This window comes from Scyliorhinus torazame, chromosome 2 (genome assembly GCF_047496885.1).
Source record: "Scyliorhinus torazame isolate Kashiwa2021f chromosome 2, sScyTor2.1, whole genome shotgun sequence".
Taxonomy (NCBI): Eukaryota; Metazoa; Chordata; class Chondrichthyes; order Carcharhiniformes; family Scyliorhinidae; genus Scyliorhinus; species Scyliorhinus torazame.
This window is the reverse complement of record NC_092708.1, coordinates 278,697,554-278,717,337: the sequence shown is the minus strand read 5'-3', so window position 1 is coordinate 278,717,337 and position 19,784 is coordinate 278,697,554. Positions and strand designations below refer to the sequence as shown.

Here is a 19,784-nt window from a genome sequence, read left to right as displayed (position 1 = left end):
TGGTGGAGGCCCTGGAGAGCCCGATTGGGCTTGGAGAGATGATAGATAGACTGGGGGTGATGCAATCGGGTAAAGCCCCGGGTCCTGATGGATTCCCAGTGGAATTTTATAAGAGGTTCTCTGGACTACTGGGGCTGCTCCTGGTTAAGGCTTTTACCGAGTCCAAGGAGTTGGGAGTACTCCCCCCAACGTTATCACAGGCATCAATTTCTCTCATCCTGAAGCGAGACAAGGATCCAGAGAGCTGGGGATCATACAGGCCAATTTCCCTCTTCAACGTAGATGCCAAATTATTGGCAAAGATCCTGGTCAGTCGAATAGAGGATTGGGTCCCGGAGATAATTGGGGAGGATCAGACAAAATTTGTAAAGGGCAGGCACTTGACACCCAACATTAGACGGCTTCTTAATGATGCCAGTGGAGGGGCACGATGCTGAGGTGGTAGTCACCACGGACGCGAAGAAAGCTTTCGACCGGGTGGAGTGGAAGTATCTATGGGATATTTTAGGCAGGTTTGGGCAGGGATATGTGGAGTGGGTCAGGTTATTGTACCAGGCCCCGGTGGCAAACCTAAGAACTAACCCAGTTCGGTCGGAATACTTTAGTCTATGTCAAAGAACAAAGAACAAAGTACAGTACAGGAACAAGCTCTTCGGCCCTCCAAGCCTGTGCCGACCATGCTGCCCGTCCGTATCCCACTTCCTGGGTCCGTATCCCTCTATTCCCATCCTATTCATGTATTTGTCAAGATGCCCCTTAAATGTCACTATCGTCCCTGAATCCACCACCTCTTCCGGCAGCAAGTTCCAGGCACCCACTACCCTCTGTGTAAAAAACTTGCCTTGCACATCTCCTCTAAACCTTGCCCCTCGCACCTTAAATCTATGCCCCCTAGTAATTGACCCCTCTACCCTGGAAAAAAGCCTGACTATCCATTATGTCTATGCCCCTCATAATTTTGTAGACCTCTATCAGGTCGCCCCTCAACCTCCGTCATTCCAGTGAGAACAAACCGACTTTATTCAACCGATCCTCATAGCTAATGCCCTCCATATTAGGCAACATCCTGGTAAATCTCTTCTGTACCCTCTCTAAAGCCTCCACATCCTTCTGGTAGTGTGGCGACCAGAATTGAACACTATACTCGAACTGTGTCCTAACAAAGGGTCTATACAGCTGCAACATGACTTGCCAATTCTTATACTCAATGCCCCGGCCAATGAAGGCAAGCATGCCGTATGCCTTCTTGGCTACCATCTCCACCTGTGTTGTCCCTTTCAGTGACCTGTGGACCTGTACACCTAGATCTCTCTGACTGTCAATACTCTTGAGAGTTCTACCATTCACTGTATATTCCCTACCTGCATTAGACCTTCCAAAATACATTAGTGCATTTTGAACTGAGTGCTGAATTTGGTGCTTTTGAGTGCTATAGTGAGAGCCTGGTGACTGAGGGAGTATAAGGCTTCATTTTATCTAAAGTCTAGTCTTTCTTTTATTTAGTTAATTAACTTAAAAGTTGCTGTTTGGTTTAGAAGAAGGTGAATTTTCAATCAGCTTTAAACAAAGCTTCTACTTGTAGGCACTTGCAGCTGGAGCTTGTTAATTAGTTGATTGGATTAGGCCAGTTTTCAGAGGCTAGATTCACAGTATAAAAGTGATCCCCGACAGTGCAGACTTTGTTTGCACTGAGTGCTGAATTCGGTGCATTTGAGTGCTATAGTGAGAGTTTGGTGACTGAGAGAGTGCTGAATTTGGTGCATTTGGGTGCTATAGTGAGAGTTTGGTGACTGAGGGAGTGCTGAATTTGGTGCATTTGAATGCTATAGTGAGAGTTTGGTGACTGAGGGAGTTAGGTGAGGAGGGAGTAAGGTGCTCCTTTCATTTTGTTTCCTACATTTCCGCAAAGAGTGAGAAGAGAGCCAGGAGTTTACAGAGAGTGCAGCTGACTGGGAGCAGAGTCGGAGGGCGGAGATCCAGTTGGTCCACAGGGCAGCTATATTCTGTAAGGTAAGAGGGGATGGAGGCTAGGCCAGTTGCATGCTCCTCTTGTAGGATGTGGGTGGTGAGGGATACCACCGGTGTCCCCGCTGACTATACCTGCAGGAAGTGCACCATACTCCAGCTCCTCAAAGACCGTATTAGGGAACTGGAGCTGAAGCTGGATGAACTTCGGATCATCCGGGAGGCAGAGGGGGTGATAGGGAAGAGTTACAGGGAGGCAACCACACCCAAGGTACAGGACAAGAATAGCTGGATTACAGTCAGGGGAAAAACAAACAAACAGGCAGACAGTGCCGGGATCCCTCGTGGCCGTTCCCCTTCAAAACAAGTATACCGTTTTGGATGCTGTTAGGGGGGGGGGGGAGAAGAGGGAGAGAGAATGACCTACCGGGGGAAGGCCCTAGTGGCCAGGTCTCTGGCACTGAGTCTGGCTCTGGGGCTCAGAAGGGAAGGGGGGAGAATAGAAAAGCAATAGTTGTAGGAGATTCAATGGTTAGGGGAATAGATAGGAGATTCTGTGGTCGCGAGCGAGACTCCCGGAAGATATGTTGCCTCCTGGGTGCCAGGGCCAGGGATGTCTCGGATCGTGTCTTCAGGATCCTTAAAGGGGAGGGGGAGCAGCCAGAAGTCGTGGTGCACATTGGTACCAACGACGTAGGTAGGAAAAGGGGTGTGGAGGTAATAAACGAGTTTGGGGAGTTAGGCTGGAAGTTAAAAGCCAGGACAGACAGAGTTGTCATCTCTGGTTTGTTGCCGGTGCCACGTGATAGCGAGGCTAGGAATAGGGAGAGAGTGCAGCTGAACACGTGGCTGCAGGAATGGTGTAGGAGGGAGGGCTTCAGGTGTTTGGATAATTTAAGCGCATTCTGGGGAAGGTGGGACCTGTACAAGCAGGACGGGTTGCATCTGAACCAGAGGGGCACCAATATCCTGGGAGGGAGGTTTTCTAGTACTCTTCGGGAGGGTTTAAACTAATTTGGCAGGGGAATGGGAACCGATTTGTAGTCCAGCAACTAAGATAGCCGATATTCAGGACGCCAAAGCGTGTAATGAGGCAGTGGGGAAGGGAGCACTGACAAAGGAGAGTACTTGCAGGCACGGAGATGGGTTGAAGTGTGTATACTTCAACGCAAGAAGCATCAGGAATAAGGTGGGTGAACTTAAGGCATGGATCGGTACTTGGGACTACGATGTGGTGGCCATCACGTAAACTTGGATAGAAGAGGGGCAGAAATGGTTGTTGGAGGTCCCTGGTTATAGATATTTCAATAAGTTTAGGGAGGGTGGTAAAAGAGGTGGGGGGGCGGCATTGTTAATTAGAGATAGTATAACAGCTGCAGAAAGGCAGTTCGAGGAGTATAAGCCTACTGAGGTAGTATGGGTTGAAGTCAGAAATAGGAAAGGAGCAGTCACCTTGTTAGGAGTTTTCTATAGGCCCCCCAGTAGGAGCAGAGATGTGGAGGAACAGATTGGGAAACAGATTTTGGAAAGGTGCAGAAGTCACAGGGTAGTAGTCATGGGTGGCTTTAACTTCCCAAATATTGAGTGGAAACTCTTTAGATCAAATAGTTTGGATGGGGTGGTGTTTGTGCAGTGTGTCCAGGAAGCTTTTCTAACGCAGTATGTAGATTGTCCGACCAGAGGAGGGGCAATATTGGATTTAGTACTTGGTAATGAACCAGGGCAAGTGATAGATTTGTTAGTGGGGGAGCATTTTGGAGATCGTAACCACAATTCTGTGACTTTCACTTTAGTAATGGAGAGGGATAGGTGCGTGCAACAGGGCAAGGTTTACAATTGGGGGAAGGGTAAATACGATGTTGTCAGACAAGAATTGAAGTGCATAAGTTGGGAACATAGGCTGTCAGGGAAGGACACAAGTGAAATGTGGAACTTGTTCAAGGAACAGGTACTACGTGTCCTTGATATGTATGTCCCTGTCAGGCAGGGAAGAGATGGTCGAGTGAGGGAACCATGGTTGACAAGAGAGGTTGAATGTCTTGTTAAGAGGAAAAAGGAGACTATGTAAGGCTGAGTAAACAAGGTTCAGACAGGGCGTTGGAGGGATGCAAGATAGCCAGGAGGGAACTGAAGAAAGGGATTAGGAGAACTAAGAGAGGGCATGAACAATCTTTGGCGGGGAGGATCAAGGAAAACCCCAAGGCCTTTTACACGTATGTGAGAAATATGAGAATGACAAGAGCGAGGGTAGGTCCGATCAAGGACAGTAGCGGGAGATTGTGTATTGAGTCTGAAGAGATAGGAGAGGTCTTGAACGAGTACTTTTCTTCAGTATTTACAAATGAGAGGGGCCATATTGTTGGAGAGGACAGTGTGGAACAGACTGGTAAGCTCGAGGAAATACTTGTTAGAAAGGGAGATGTGTTGGGCATTTTGAAAAACTTGAGGATAGACAAGTCCCCCGGGCATGACAGGATATATCCAAGGATTCTATGGGAAGAAAAAGATGAAATTGCAGAGCCGTTGGCAATGATCTTTTCTTCCTCACTGTCAACAGGGGTGGTACCAGGGCATTGGAGAGTGCCGAATGTCGTGCCCCTGTTCAAAAGAGGGACAGGGATAACCCTGGGAATTACAGGCCAGTTAGTCTTACTTCGGTGGTAGGCAAAGTCATCGAAAGGATACTGAAGGATAGGATTCCTGAGCATCTGGAAAGACACTGCTTGATTAGGGATAGTCAGCACGGATTTGTGAGGGGTAGGTCTTGCCTTACAAGTCTTATTGAATTCTTTGAGGAGGTGACCAAGCATGTGGATGAAGGTAAAGCAGTGGATGTAGTGTACATGGATTTTAGTAAGGCATTTGATAAGGTTCCCCATGGTAGGCTTCTGCAGAAAGTAAGGAGGCATGGGATAGTGGGAAATTTGGCCAGTTGGATAACAAACTGGCTAACCGATAGAAGTCAGAGAGTGGTGGTGGATGGCAAATATTCAGCCTGGATCCCAGTTACCAGTGGCGTACTGCAGGGATCAGTTCTGGGTCTTCTGCTGTTTGTGATTTTCATTAATGACTTGGATGAGGGAGTTGAAGGGTGGGTCAGTAAATTTGCAGACGATACGAAGATTGGTGGAGTTGTGGATAGTGAGGAGGGCTGTTGTCGGCTGCAAAGAGACATAGATAGGATGCAGAGCTGGGCTGAGAAGTGGCAGATGGAGTTTAACCCTGAAAAGTGTGAGGTTGTCCATTTTGGAAGGACAAACATGAATGCGGAATACAGGGTTAACGGTAGAGTTCTTGGCAATGTGGAGGAGCAGAGAGATATTGGGGTCTATGTTCATTCATCTTTGAAAGTTGCCACTCGAGTGGATAGAGCTATGAAGAAGGCCTATGGTGTGCTAGCGTTCATTAACAGAGTGATTGAATTAAAGAGCCGTGGGGCGGCCACATTTGGAGTACTGTGTACAGTTCTGGTCGCCTCATTTTAGGAAGCATGTGGAAGCTTTGGAAAAGGTGCAAAGGAGATTTACTAGGATGTTGCCTGGAATGGAGAGTAGGTCTTACGAGGAAAGGTTGAGGGTGCTAGGCCTTTTCTCATTAGAACGGCGAAGGATGAGGGGCGACTTGATAGAGGTTTATAAGATGATCAGGGGAATACATAGAGTAGACAGTCAGAGACTTTTTCCCCGGGTAGAACAAACCATTACAAGGGGACATAAATTTAAGGTGAATGGTGGAAGATATAGGGGGGATGTCAGAGGTAGGTTCTTTACCCAGAGAGTAGTGGGGGCATGGAATGCACTGCCTGTGGAAGTAGTTGAATCGGAAACATTAGGGACCTTCAAGCAGCTATTGGATAGGTACATGGATTACGGTAAACTGATATACAAAGAACAAAGAAATGTACAGCACAGGAACAGGCCCTTCGGCCCTCCAAGCCCGTGCCGACCATGCTGCCCGACTAAACTACAATCTTAATATAGTGATATAGTAATATAGTGATATAGTGCAGATTTATTTGTTCTTAAGGGCAGCACGGTAGCATTGTGGATAGCACATTGCTTCACAGCTCCAGGGTCCCAGGTTCGATTCCGGATTGGGTCACTGGCTGTGCGGAGTCTGCACGTCCTCCCCGTGTCTGCGTGGGTTTCCTCGGGTGCTCCTGTTTCCTCCCACAGTCCAAATATGTGCAGGTTAGGTGGATTGGCCATGATAAATTGCCCTTAGTGTCCAAAATTGCCCTTAGTGTTGGGTGGAGGTGTTTACTGTGGGTAGGGTGGTCTTTCCAAGAGCCGGTGCAGACTCAATGGGCCGAATGGCCTCCTTCTGCACTGTAAATTCAATGATAATCTATGATTAATCTAGGACAAAGGTTCGGCACAACATCGTGGGCCGAAGGGCCTGTTCTGTGCTGTATTTTTCTATGTTCTATATTACCTCACATTTGTCCAGATTAAACTTCATCTGCCATCTCTCCGCCCAACTCTCCAAACGATCTAAATCCTGCTGCCTCCTCTGACAGTCCTCATCACTATCCGCAATCCACCAACCTTTGTGTCGTCTGCAAACTTACTAATCAGACCAGTTACATTTTCCTCCAAATCATTTACATATACTACGAACAGCAAAGATCCGAGCACTGATCCCTGCGGAACACCACTAGTCACAGCCCTCCAATCGGAAAAGCACCCTTGCATTGCTACTCTCTGCTTTTATGACGTAGCCAGTTCTGTATCCATAGAACATAGAAAAATACAGCACAGAACAGGCCCTTCGGCCCACGATGTTGTGCCGAACCTTTGTCCTAGATTAATCATAGATTATCATTGAATTTACAGTGCAGGAGGCCATTCGGCCATTTGAGTCTGCACCGGCTCTTGGAAAGAGCACCCTACCCATAGTCAACACCTCCACCCAACACTAAGGGCAATTTTGGACACTAAGGGCAATTTATCATGGCCAATCCACCTAACCTGCACATCGTTGGACTGTGGGAGGAAACTGGAGCACCCGGAGGAAACCCACACAAACAAAGGAGGATGTGCAGACTCCACACAGACAGTGACCCAAGCCGGAATCGAACCTGGGACCCTGGAGCTGTGAAACAATTCTGCTATCCACAATGCTACCGTGCTGCCCTTAAGACAAATAAATCTACACTATATCATTTTACCGTAATCCATGTACCTATCCAATAGCTGCTTGAAAGTCCCTAATGTTTCCGACTCAACTGCTTCCACAGACAGTGCATTCCATGCCCCCAGTACTCTCTGGGTAAAGAACCTACCTCTGACATCCCCCCTATATCTTCCACCATTCACCTTAAATTTATGTCCCCTTGTAATGGTTTGTTCCACCCGGGGATAAAGTCTCTGACTGTCTACTCTTATCTTTTCCCCTGATCATCTTATAAACCTCTATCAAGTCGCCCCTCATCCTTCTCCGTTCTAATGAGAAAAAGCCTAGCACCCTCAACCTTTCCATCTTGCCACCTCACCTCTGATCCCGTGTGACTTCACCTGGTGTACCAGTCTGCCGTGAGGGACCTTGTCAAAGGCCTTACTGAAGTCCATATAGACAACATCCACTGCCCTACCTGCATCAATCATCATGTCGGGGGCAAGGCAGGGATGCCTGCTCTCCCCATTACTGTTTGCCCTGGCCATAGAACCCTTAGCAATGGCCCTGAGAGCAGCAAATGCCTGGCTACCCCGCCAGGTGAGGGGGATGGGCACAGGGTCTCTCTCTCTCTCTATGCATATGATTTGCTGCTTTATGTCACAGACCCGGTGGGGGATGACCGGAATCTGGAGGTATTAGGAGAATTTGGACAATTTTCAGGCTATAAGTTAAATATGGGAAAGAGCGAGATGTTCGTGATCGAGGCACAGGGGAAGGAAAGAAGACTGAAGGAGCTATCTTTTAAAGTGGTTGGGAAGAGTTTTAGGTATCTGGGGATTCAAGTGGCCAAGGATTGGGGGGAGCTTCACAAGTTAAATTTGGGCAAAGCAGTGGATCAAATGATAAGGGATTTCCGTAGATGGGACACGCTCCCACTGACGCTGGCGGTGAGGGTTCAGACGGTGAAGATGACGGTCCTTCCGAGACTGCTTTTCTTTTTCAATGTCTCCCGATTTTTGTCCCAAAGGCTTTTTCAGAAGTATGAATGCGGCGATATCGAGGTTTATATGGGCGGGTAAAACCCAGAGAGTAAAGAGGGTACTCCTGGAACGGGCCCGCGGAGAAGTGGGTCTTAGCTCTCCCGAGCTTTATTAACTATTACTGGGCTGCCAACATATCGATGGTCAGGAAGTGAATGAGGGGTTGATTTGGCAGCGGTTGGAGGCAGCATGGTATGAGTTTGGAGGCTTTAACGACGGCGCCCTTGCCGTTCTCGCTGGCTCGGTACTCTACAAGTCCGGTGGTGGTGGTAGCCCTAAGGCTGTGGGGGCAATGTGTAGCCATCTGGGATGGCCACTTTCAGCATATAAAATGGACACTCGCAGAGCATATGGGGAAAAATGGACAATGCAAAGTAAACAAGCAGGCACAGAGCCCGAACGTGTATTTGGAAACAGACTGCAAACGGAACTGAAACTCTTGGCCGATTTGCACATTGATGGCCCATCTCCGATAAACAAAGAACTAGTGCTCAGGTAGCCGATACTGTCCCACACATTCCGGCGCCACTACACCAGCAAGAAGACACAAACAAAGCAAGGCCAACGGCCACTTACGACACGCCCAGCCATCAAGGCACCCGCCCCTTTATTGGCTCAGGTCAATGGCAGTGATCAAGAAGCTGCCCAATTAATTGGGACCAAGTTTAAGGCCCGCCTAAAAGCGCGCGAAGCCCCCCCAAGTATAAGAAGGAACGCTTGCCATGTGTTCCCTCTCTTGGATTCGGCTCTCAACTGGAGAGACTCTTCCATCTGCACCACCAGAAGCAAGTAAGTTCAAGTTCAATGCTCGCGACCAGACGGACGACCTTATCTGCACTCCTGCTACCTCTTCGAACCCAACAGCCTCAGATCCGAACAACAGCATTTGTTCCTCTGACCTAAGTGGGCACCCGAAGTTAAGTATAGGTGTTCATGATAGACATAGTTTAGCCTGTAGTGTTATTGTGCATGAGTAAATCGTACTGTGTGTAAATAAAGTAGCATTGACTTTGAACTAACTAACTGGTGTACTGGCTCGGTATTCGGTTGAACCTTGTGGCGGTATCAAGAGATACCTGGTGACTCTGAAAGCACATTCATAATTAAGATTAAGAAAGGCGACTTTATTAATCGCCATATTTATAGCCATTAAAAGAGAGCAACAAATGGAGGCAGCATATGCAACTGGAGGGGGCGTCAGTGTGGACACCGATCTGTGACAATCACCGGTTTGTCCCGGGGGGGGGTTGGATGGGGGCTTTAAGGTATAGCAGTGGGCAGGGATTGAGAGGCTTGGGGAGGGCTTTCCGACCTTGGACACGTTAGAGGAAGAGTTTGATTTGCCGGGTAGGAACGGTACCTTCAAGTGCGGGACTTTGTACGGAGGCAGGTCCCAAGCTTTCCTCGCCTCCCCCTGAGGGGACTACAGGATAAAGTGCTGTTAAAAACAGGGGTTGGAGGTGGGAAGGTTTTGGAGATATACAGGGAATTGTTAGAGTGGGAAGGGGCGCCTATCAGAGAGGTGAAGAGGAAGTGGGAAGAGGAGCTAGGAGAGTTGCAAACTGAACTGAGGGGAAAAAGCCTTGAAAAGGGTAAATGCATCCTCGTCCTGTGCTAGACTCAGCTTGATTCAGTTCACGGTAGTCCACAGGGCCCACATAACGGTAGCCCGGATGAGTAGGTTCTTTGAGGAGGTGGCAGGCAGATGTGGACGGTGTGGGGGTAGCCCGGCTAACCATGTTCATATGTTTTGGGCTTGTCCGAAACTGAGGGAATTACGGCAGGGATTTGCGGATGTTATGTCAGAAGTCCTGGAAGGTAGGATAACTCCGAATCCAGAATTGGCAATATCTGGAGTGTCAGAGGATCCGGGTGCAAAGGGTGATATCCTGGCCTTCTCCTCCCTGGTGGCCCAGAGACAGATCTTGCTGAGATGGAGGGACACGGAGCCCCCGAAGTCAGGTGTGTGGGTCAGGGATATGGTAGGCTCTCTCAGTCTGGAGAAAATCAAATTCGCTCTGAGGATTAATACAGAGATTTGCCCGGAGTTGGCAGCCGTTCATCAATTTCTTGAAAAAATTGAACGTCAGCTTTAAGGGGGGGAAAGGGGGAGGGGGGGGAAGGAAAACAGGAGGCATGGTAATTTTAAATAAGGACAGGGAACTTAGTATACGGATAATTGGGGACAGGGCGGGAAAAGTGGGTGACGTGGTTTATTGTTTGTTGTTCCTTGAGGGGGTATTTTGTGTGTCGACCCGTGTGGTTGTTTTAGAAATGTCAACTTGTTAAATTGTGAAAATTACAAATGCTTCAATAAAAAATTTTTGAAGAAAAAAGAAATTGACATGGAACAGAAAACAATTTTTCATGTACAAGCACTTTCCAGAGGTTGTCATTTGAGATCAAGAAATGTTCAAGTTATTTGCCGAGACTTTCTTATGGAGATATTTATTGTACCATACTACTGATTTTAACTATTTACTTACCTGAGAATTTAACCATTAGTTCGGAAACATAATGCATCATTACTGATACCTTCTGAACATTTATTTATTTTTAGTATAGGACAATATGCAAATTACTAAAAAGCATGCCTGTGAAAATTTTGGCAATGATCAAGCTAACATAATATTTAGCAATTCATTGTCAGTCTTTTCTCGTACTACATTAAAGTAACATGCAAATAAAAAAGTGAAAATAACAATCATTCTAAATTTTAATATATATATGTTAAAAATGCCTAACCTCGAGAATTTAGAGTCATGTTCTTTGAAGTAGCGGAACCTTCAAACAAGACCGAATTTGCAAGATGATGCATGAGCAAACAAAGAAATTCACGACAGGGATTTCCCAGATCAACAGCAACTTGAGGTTTTCTGGCATCATCTGAAAATGTAACACAAAGTGTGCTGGTGGGGCGGAACATTTTGCGTCTCATCTCCCTCAGAGCTCCTTCCCAGACATTTGTTCTGTCAACATTGATTCTTGAGATGACATTCAATTTGATTTGTGACCTTAAGTCTTTCAAAATGTCTGGAAGTGGCCGTGTTGTGAATATCTGGCTGTTGAAGAAATAGTTAAAAAGGTAAATATTTTGTAGTTGAGGTTAACAGGAAAAGTGCAAAATCACAGGTTTTATTTCACATAAAACATATAATTTTCCAATAAGTGTTGGAATATTTAACAATTTAGAAAACAGAAAAGCCAAAGTCTGAGATATTGCAACAACAATCATTCGAATAAAACAAACAAGAGGTCAGGTCTTCAGCAAAGAAACCAAAAATAAGACATCCAAATCCCAATATTTATTGGGAGGGGGCAGTGAAAACCTGGTGAGGTGTGGTTGGAGATGTTTTGTTGAATTTAATGGCAGGAATCCATCATTTTTTTCTTATAATTCCCAGAATTTGACAGGGAGGCTGGCTGCTGGCAAGACAGCAGCTTGGTCATTGGGAGCAAGCAAGAGAGAAGAGAGGCCATCGTAAGAGGCATGAAGCCAGAAATCATGCCATGGAGGAAAACAAGAGGGCAAAGCGGGAGGAAATTCTCACCTCAGTCTTGATGAATAGTTGGTCTTTTCCTCCCCATAATTTTTGTTTATTCCTATTTAGCAACCTATTATCATTCTCAACCAGGAAAGCCTCCTTTCACATTAAACACCCTCTCCAACAAATAAACCGATGAACATAGAACAATACAGCGCAGTACAGGCCCTTCGGCCCACGATGTTGCACCGAAACAAAAGCCATCTAACCTACACTATGCCATTATCATCCATATGTTTATCCAATAAACTTTTAAATGCCCTCAATGTTGGCGAGTTCACTACTGTAGCAGGTAGGGCATTCCACGGCCTCACTACTCTGCGTAAAGAACCTACCTCTGACCTCTGTCCTATATCTATTACCCCTCAGTTTAAAGTTATGTCCCCTCGTGCCAGCCATATCCATCCGCGGGAGAAGGCTCTCACTGTCCACCCTATCCAACCATCTGATCATTAGGAAGTATTAGTCAACCCCATGACTAATACTTCCACTAATATATCCCCTACAGAAGGGCAAATTTTTCACAAAACTTTGTTGTAGACTTCACTTTCTCAACCTGGTCATATGTATTTCCAGAATCAGAATGCATTGTACTTCAGACAGTGAGACGAGCTTGGTTAGATTTGTGTGCTTTGGATCTGTACAAGGTAAAACGGATGAGGTCATGTGACCTGTTCTGAAGGCTGCTTGATAACAGGCCTGGCAAGTTAAAGATTCAAGGGAGACCCAGACTATGTTACTGAGGCTATGGTGTAAGGTGTTCACATTTGGAAACAATGGCAGCAGTCTCTGCATCCAAAATGAGTACACCAAATCTCAGAATAGAAGTAAAATGAAATTAACGTTTTTTAAATTTGAATGCACAAAATATCTGCAATAAAACAGATGAACCAATAGCACAAATAGAGGTAAATGATTTAGATCTAATTGCCATTACAGAAACATGGGACAGAATTAACTTTGGTGAGCTATTCAAAAGTCCGTTGACTTTGGCGGGGGTCTGTAAAATTCCACCTATGGTTACAAGATGATCAAGATTGGGGAAATAAATATTCTACAGTACATAAAATTTTGGAAAGACCGTGTCATAAATGCTTTAATCACAGAAAATTGTTCACCTTCAAGCACTAAGGTAATTCGGGAATTTAAAAAAAAAAGACACTTTTCCTGAAAGGGATAGTCTATTGCAAGATTTTTGCTGTTCCTCGAGAAGACATTATTTTACAGGAAAATGTAATGAATCAGTTTTAAAGAAGCTGGAAACCTCTTGACCAGAGTGGACTGTTTCCAAAAGGGTCACATGGTGGTTTGTGCCTTCAAAAACAGAGAAACACAATGAGCCGATTTTGGTTTTGCTTTGGAGGAGAGAAGAACAACTACTTAGTTAAAGAACCACAAGCTCCTGAAGCTTCAGACTCAGTCGCACAGCAGAAAATGAATGAAAGTTGCTCTGAAATTGCATCCTGAAATCAACTGACTAAATTTTCCTCGGGTCTGCCTGAAAAGTAGTGCAGAAGTCACATTGTTTTGCAGATCAGTGCTGAGAGACCAATCGTACAACTCAGCTACCATTTCAATCGTACAACTCAGTTACCATTGTCCCATGTTTCTGTAATGGCAATTAGATCTAAATCATTTACCTCTATTTGTGCTATTGGTTCATCTGTTTTATTGCAGGTATTTTGTGCATTCAAATAAAAAAAAAACTTTAATTTCATTTTACTTCTATTCTGCGACTTTGGTGTACTCATTTTGGATTCAGAGTGAGTGTCAGAGAGAGTGTGCGTTAGGGCAATAATAACAATAATCTTTATTAGCGTCACAAGTAAGCTTACATTAACACTGCAATGAAGTTACTGTGAAAAGCCCCTAGTCGCCACATTCCGGCGCCTGTTTGGGTACACGGAGGGAGAATTTAGAATGCCCAATTTACCTAACAGCACATCTTTCGGGACTTGAGAGAGGAAACCGGAGCACCCGGAGGAAACCAACACAGACACGGGGAGAACGTGCAGACTACACACCAAGTGACCCAAGCTGGGAATCGAACCTGGGACCCTGGAGCTGTGAAGCAACAGTGCTATCCACTTTGCTACTGTACATTTGTTGTTTATTGAAGCAACATGGCCATTACGTGGTCATTCTGAGATGAATAGGTTAACGAAAGCACATATTCGGTCATAAAGTGGCACAGAGGCTAACACTGCTGTCTCACAGTGCCAGGTTCAATTCCGGCCTTGGGTGACTGTCTGTGTAGAGTCTGCACTTTCTCCCCGTGTCTGGTGGATTTCCCCCAGGTGCTTTGGTTTCCTCCCACAGTCCAAAGATATTTAGGTTAGGTGGATTGACCATGATTAAAACAAAATTGGCCCGAATGTCCAGGGATGTGCAGGTTACGTGGGATTACGGTGTTACGACATTAGGATGGGGAGTGGGGTAGGCCCTTTCAGAGGGTCAGTGCAGACGCGAAGAATCGAATGGTCTCCTTCTGCACTGTGAGGATTCTATGGCTGGAAAAATCATTTAAATATATGCTGTGCCCGTGGAGTAGGGGAACGTGAGACAGTCAGTGCAGTCCTCCCATTTGAGCTGACAGACAGAATGGCATAGGAGGAGGGGTAGCACTGATAATGGATAGTGAAGACCTTAATATGAACGGATTTGGCCTCAGAATGTCATTAGTAGAATAAGTATGGGTGGAAATTAAGGATAGCAAGAGTCAGAAAACAGCAGTGGGATTAGTTTATAAGCTCCCTAACAGTATTTAGGGCAGCACGGTAGCACAAGTGGCTAGCACTGTGGCTTCACAGCACCAGGGACCCAGGTTCGATTCCCACCTGGGTCACTGTCTGTGCAGAGTCTGCACATTCTCCCTGTGTCTGCGTGGGTTTCCTCTGGGTGCTCTGGTTTCTTCCCACTGGTGCACGTTAGGTGGATTGGCCATGATAAATTGCCTAGTGTCCAAAAAAGGTTAGGAGGGATTATTGGGTTATGGGGATAGGGTGGAAGTGAAGGCTTAATTGGGTCGGTGCAGACTCGATGGCTCGAATGGCCTCCTTCTGCACGGTGTGTTCGATATCGTTGTGAAGTACATTAGGCAAGAAAGTATTGGAGCTGGTAATAAAGGAAATGTAATAATTGTGGGGAACTTCAATGTTCATATAGACGAGGACAATCAAATTGGCAAGAGTGGTCTTGAAGATGAGTTTACAGAATGTTTTTGTGAGAGTTTTGTGGAGCAGTACATTGTGGGACATACTAGGAAAGCTATCTTATAGTATTGTGTAATGATTAATTGATAATGCCATTGTAAAGGACCCAATGGGAGATACCGTTTATAATACCACTGAATTCCATGTTGAACTTGAAAGTGACATTCTCCAATTGAGAATGAGAATCTTAAACTTAAACAAAGCCAACGACGTAAGTTTGAGGGAGAAAAAGCTATGGTTAATTGAGTAAACAGTTTAAAAGGCATGGAGGGAAATGAACAGTGGGAAACATTTAAAGAAACAATCCAAAACGTTCAACAATACATTCCATTGAAATACAAAAACTCAGCTAGACCCATCCGTAGTTCACTCATGGAAGTAAAGGACAGTACTAGATTAAAAGATAAAAGCAAATTGCTGTGGATGGTGGAATCTGAAACAAACACAGAAAATGCTGAACAATCTCAGCAGGTCTAACAACACCTGTGGAGAGAAAAGGGGCCTGACGTTTTTAGTCTGGAAGCTGGAGAGAATTTTGAAATAGCGTTAGGTTTATACTGTTGTGGTGGTGGTGGGGGCGTGGGGCTGGATGGAGGGCTAGCGATAGGTGGGATTGACAAAGATGTAGCGGACAGAAAGACGAGGAATGTAAATTGGGGTGATTAAGGCTAAGAAGGGTGCTGATAGTGGGAATAAAGAGATTAGATTAAAAGTGGCCGATACAAAAGACAGCAGCAAGTCTGAGGACTGGGGGTGTTTCAGAAAATAGCACAGGATAGTGAGAAGATTGATAAAAAGGGACTTTTTCAAGTTGTCAGGCAGTGAATAGTGGAGTGCTGCAGGTTCTCAACTATTTACAAACTTTATTGATAACTTAGATGGCAAGACATAGAGCAATGCATCAATGTTGGATGATGATATCAAGATCGGTGGTAAGGTAAGCCTTGGGGAGGACACAGAGGTTGCCAAGAGGTATGGGCAGATTAAGTAAGTGGGCAACAAGATGGCAGATGGAGTATAATATAGGGAAATGTGAAGTTGTTCACCTTGGTCCTAACAATAGTAAAGCAAAATATTTTTTAAAGGTGCAAAACTTGAAAGTGCTGATGTTCAAAGATGCTTGGGTGTGCGCATACATGGAATGCAGAGAGTTAGGATGCAGGGACAGCAATAAATTAGGAAGGTAAATGACATGCTGACAGTTATTGCAAGGGGATTGGAGTACAGGAATAAAGAAATCTTATTACATCTGTACAAAATTTTGGTGAGACCACATCTTCACCCAAGAGAATGAGGAGGTAGATATAGAACTTGGGGAGAGAGAATGTGAGGTTCTTGAGCAAATTGTCACAGGGAGTGACAAGGTATTGGAGGTGTTGGCAAGCTTAAAAGTGGACAAATCTCCAGTTCCAGGTGAATTGTGTCCCAGGATGCTATGGGAGGCGAGGGAGGAGATTGCAGGGGCTCTGATCCAAATTATTAATTCCTCTCTGGCACCGGGCGGGGGGGGGGGGGGGTGGAGAAAGGGAGAGGAGAGGTGCCAGAGGACAACAGATAATGTGGTCCCACCATTTAAGAAAGGTTGTCGAGATAAGCCAGGAAATTACAGACCAGTGAGTCTCACGTCAGTGGTAGGGAAACTATTGGAGAAAATTCTGAAGGAGAGAATCTAACTCCACTTGGAGAGGCGAGGTTTGATCAGGGATAGTCAGTGTGGCTTTGTTAGAGGGAAGCTATGCCTAAAAAATGTGATTACATTTTTTGAGCATGTGACTAGGTGTGTAGATGAGGGGAGTGCAGTTAATGTAGTTTACATGGATTTCAGCAAAGCCTTTAACAAGGTCCCACATGGGAGACTTATAAAGAAGACAAATGCACATGTGATACAGGGTAACTTGATAAGGTGAATTTAAAATTGGCTTAGCTGTAGGAGACAGAGGATGATAACAGACAGCTGATTTGGTGACTAGAAGCCAGTGTCCAGTGGCGCACCAAAGGGATCTGCGTTGGGTCACCTATTGTTTATCATTTATATAAACGATATATATGTGGGGTAGGATCAGTGAGTTTGTGGATGACACAAAGATTGGCTGGGTGGTTAACAATCAGATTGAGTGTTTTGGGTTACTACTTAAAAGAGTGATTTAAAATCACTCCCAGTGAGCCAGCGGACACATCCAAAGTGAGATACATCGAAGAGTGAGTTTGGGAGCTGGGAATTTCAAGCTAGATGGGAATTCGATGGATGGGGGAGGTGCCTTTTAACCCTCGATTTGTTACACAAATTTCCAGTGAGTGGCCTTGTCTTGCAGCAGGTGACTACAAGGGAGAGCTGATTGGTGACTAGCAGGTAAGTCCTTCATATCGGGAGCAGAGCTGAACAGGAGGAATCCGGAGTGCAATTTGAGAAGGTAAGTGGTTCTCTATAAATCAGGTGACTCGTGTCCTAAACCCTTTCATTCCTAGGCTCAGTAGATTCTGAGGTACATTTTGTAAGGCAAGAGTTTTGTTTTGTGCTTTTTTTTTCTGCTCACACTTACTGGAGGGGAGCAAGCCAGACTCAGTCTCCTCAACGAGCAGGTAAGTGGTTGGCTGGTGACTGTTAAGTAGCTTTTCCTTTCATTTTTCTCTCAGCATTGTAGTTGTTGTATAAGTTAACTTAAGGCTTTAGAAATGGCAGGAGATCCCAGACCCATGTCATGCTCCTCGTGTGCGATGTGGGAGCTCAGGGACACGTCCACTGTCCCTTGCTCCTTCATGTGCAAGAAGCGTGTCCAGCTGCAGCACCTATTAGACAGCTTGACGGTTCTGGAGCTGCGGATGGACTCACTTTGGAGCATCCACGATGCTGAGGAAGTCGTGGATAGCACTGTTTGGCAAGTTGGTCACACTACACATAAAGAATGAGGGAGACAGGAAATTGGTGATCACTAGACAGAGGAAGAGTAGGAAGGCAGTGCAGGGATCCCCTGCGGTCATCTACCTCCAAAATATGTATACTGTTTTGCATACTGTTGAGGAAGATGGATCACCAGTGGAAGGCAGCTAGGTTCATGGCACTGTGGCTGGCTCTGCTGCGTAGGAGGGCAGGAAAAGAGTGGTAGAACTATAGGTGATTTGATTGTAAGAGAAGTAGACAGGCGTTTCTGCGGACACAAACAAGACTCCAGGAAGGCATGTTGCCTCCCGGGTGCAAGGGTCCTGGATGTCGGAGTGGCTGCAGGACATTCTAAAGGGGAAGGTGAATAGCCAGCTGTTGTGCTGCATATAGGCACCCACGATATAGATAAAAAATAGGATGAGGTCCTACATGCTGAATTTAGGGAGTTAGGAGATAAACTAAAAAGTAGGACCTCAAAGGTAGTTATCTCAGCATTGCTACCAGTGCCACGTGCGAGTTAGAGAAGGAATGACAGGATAGACAGGATGAATGTGTGGCTTGAGAGATGGTGCAGGAGGGAGATATTCAGATTTTTGGGATATTGGAGCCGGGTTCTGGGAGAGGTGGGACCATTATAAATTGGATGGTCGACACCTGGGCAGGGCTGGAACCAATGTCCTGGGGGGTTATTTGTTAGCGCTGATGGGGACGGTTTAAACTAATGTGGCAGGGAGATAGGAACCAATGCAGGAAGTCAGAGGGTAGTAAAGAGGGGACAGAAACAAAAGCTCGAAAGGAGAAAAGTGGAAGGCAGAGAAACAGATTGAACTGCCTAGTATGGCAGGGGGGTGGGAACCAGAGCAGTAGGTCAGCGGGAGAAATAACTGAGCAAGAGCTACAGACGAGGCCAGTACGATTAAGAGGAAGAATAGGCAGGGAGTGGTTGGTCAACACAGCTGGGCTGATGGGCTGAAGTGCATTAGTTTAAATGCCAGGAGTATTTCAGGTAAGACAGATGAACTTAGAGCTTGAATTAGTACGTGGAATTATGTAATGTTGTTGCTCTTACAGAAACTTGGTTGAAAGAGGGACAGAATTGGCAACTAAACAATCCAGGATTTAGATACTTCAGGCAGGATAGAGGGGGGTACAAAAGGGGTGGGGAGCTGCATTATTGGTTATGGAGAATATCACAGCTGTGCTGAGGGAGGACACCTTGGAAGGTTCAGGGAGTGAGGCAATCTGGGTAGAGCTCAGGAATAGGAAGGGTGCTGTCACAATGTTGGGGGTTTACTACAGACCTCCTAACAGCTAGTGGGAGATGAGGAGCAGATATGCAGACAGATCTTGGGAAGGTGCATAAACAATAGGGTTTTTGTGGTGGGTGATTTTAACTTTCCCTATATTGACTGAGACACACTTACTGCTAGAGGCATGGATGGAGCAGAATTTGTAAGGAACGTCCAGGAGCGTTTCTTGAAACAATATGTAAATAGCCCAATTTGGGAAGAGGCCAAACTAGACTTGGTGTTGGAATGAGCCCGGCCAGGTGATCGAAGATTCAGTAGGAGATCATTTCGGGAACAGTGATCATAATTCTGTAAGTTTTAAGTTGCTTATGAAAAGAAGGTGCTAGACTGGGGGAAGGCTAATTACAACAGCATTAGGCAGGATCTGGAGAGTGTTGACTGGGCGAGGCTGTTTGAGGGAAAATCAACATGTGGGAGGCTTTCAAATGTCAGTTGATTAGAATTCAGGACCGGCATGTACCTGTGAGGATGAAAGATAGGGGTGACAAGTATAGGGAACCCTGGATAACGAGGGATATTATGAATATTGTCAAAAAGAAAAAGGAAGCATTCATAAGGTCTACAAGGCTTAGGACAGATGAAGCCCTTGAAGGACATAAAGCAAGTAGGAAGGAACTTAAGGTGGCGATAACAGTGGCTTCAAGGAAGGAAGGTCAGACTTGGGTGCTAAATATTCCTGGGTACAAGATGCTCAGAAAACATATTAAAGGAAT

At 45.7% G+C, this 19,784-nt stretch overlaps 1 protein-coding gene across 2 annotated transcripts in view; it reads right to left on the bottom strand.

Annotated features, from left to right (window-relative positions):
- The window catches only part of LOC140398981 (G2/M phase-specific E3 ubiquitin-protein ligase-like), a 449,971-nt gene that overhangs the window by 126,289 nt on the left and 303,898 nt on the right, over positions 1 to 19,784 (bottom strand). For both annotated transcript variants that reach the window (XM_072488016.1, XM_072488009.1), the window contains one exon: positions 10,869 to 11,185. In XM_072488016.1, coding sequence (XP_072344117.1) covers positions 10,869 to 11,185 — 317 coding nt within the window. The remainder of the gene's footprint in view (positions 1 to 10,868; positions 11,186 to 19,784) is intronic.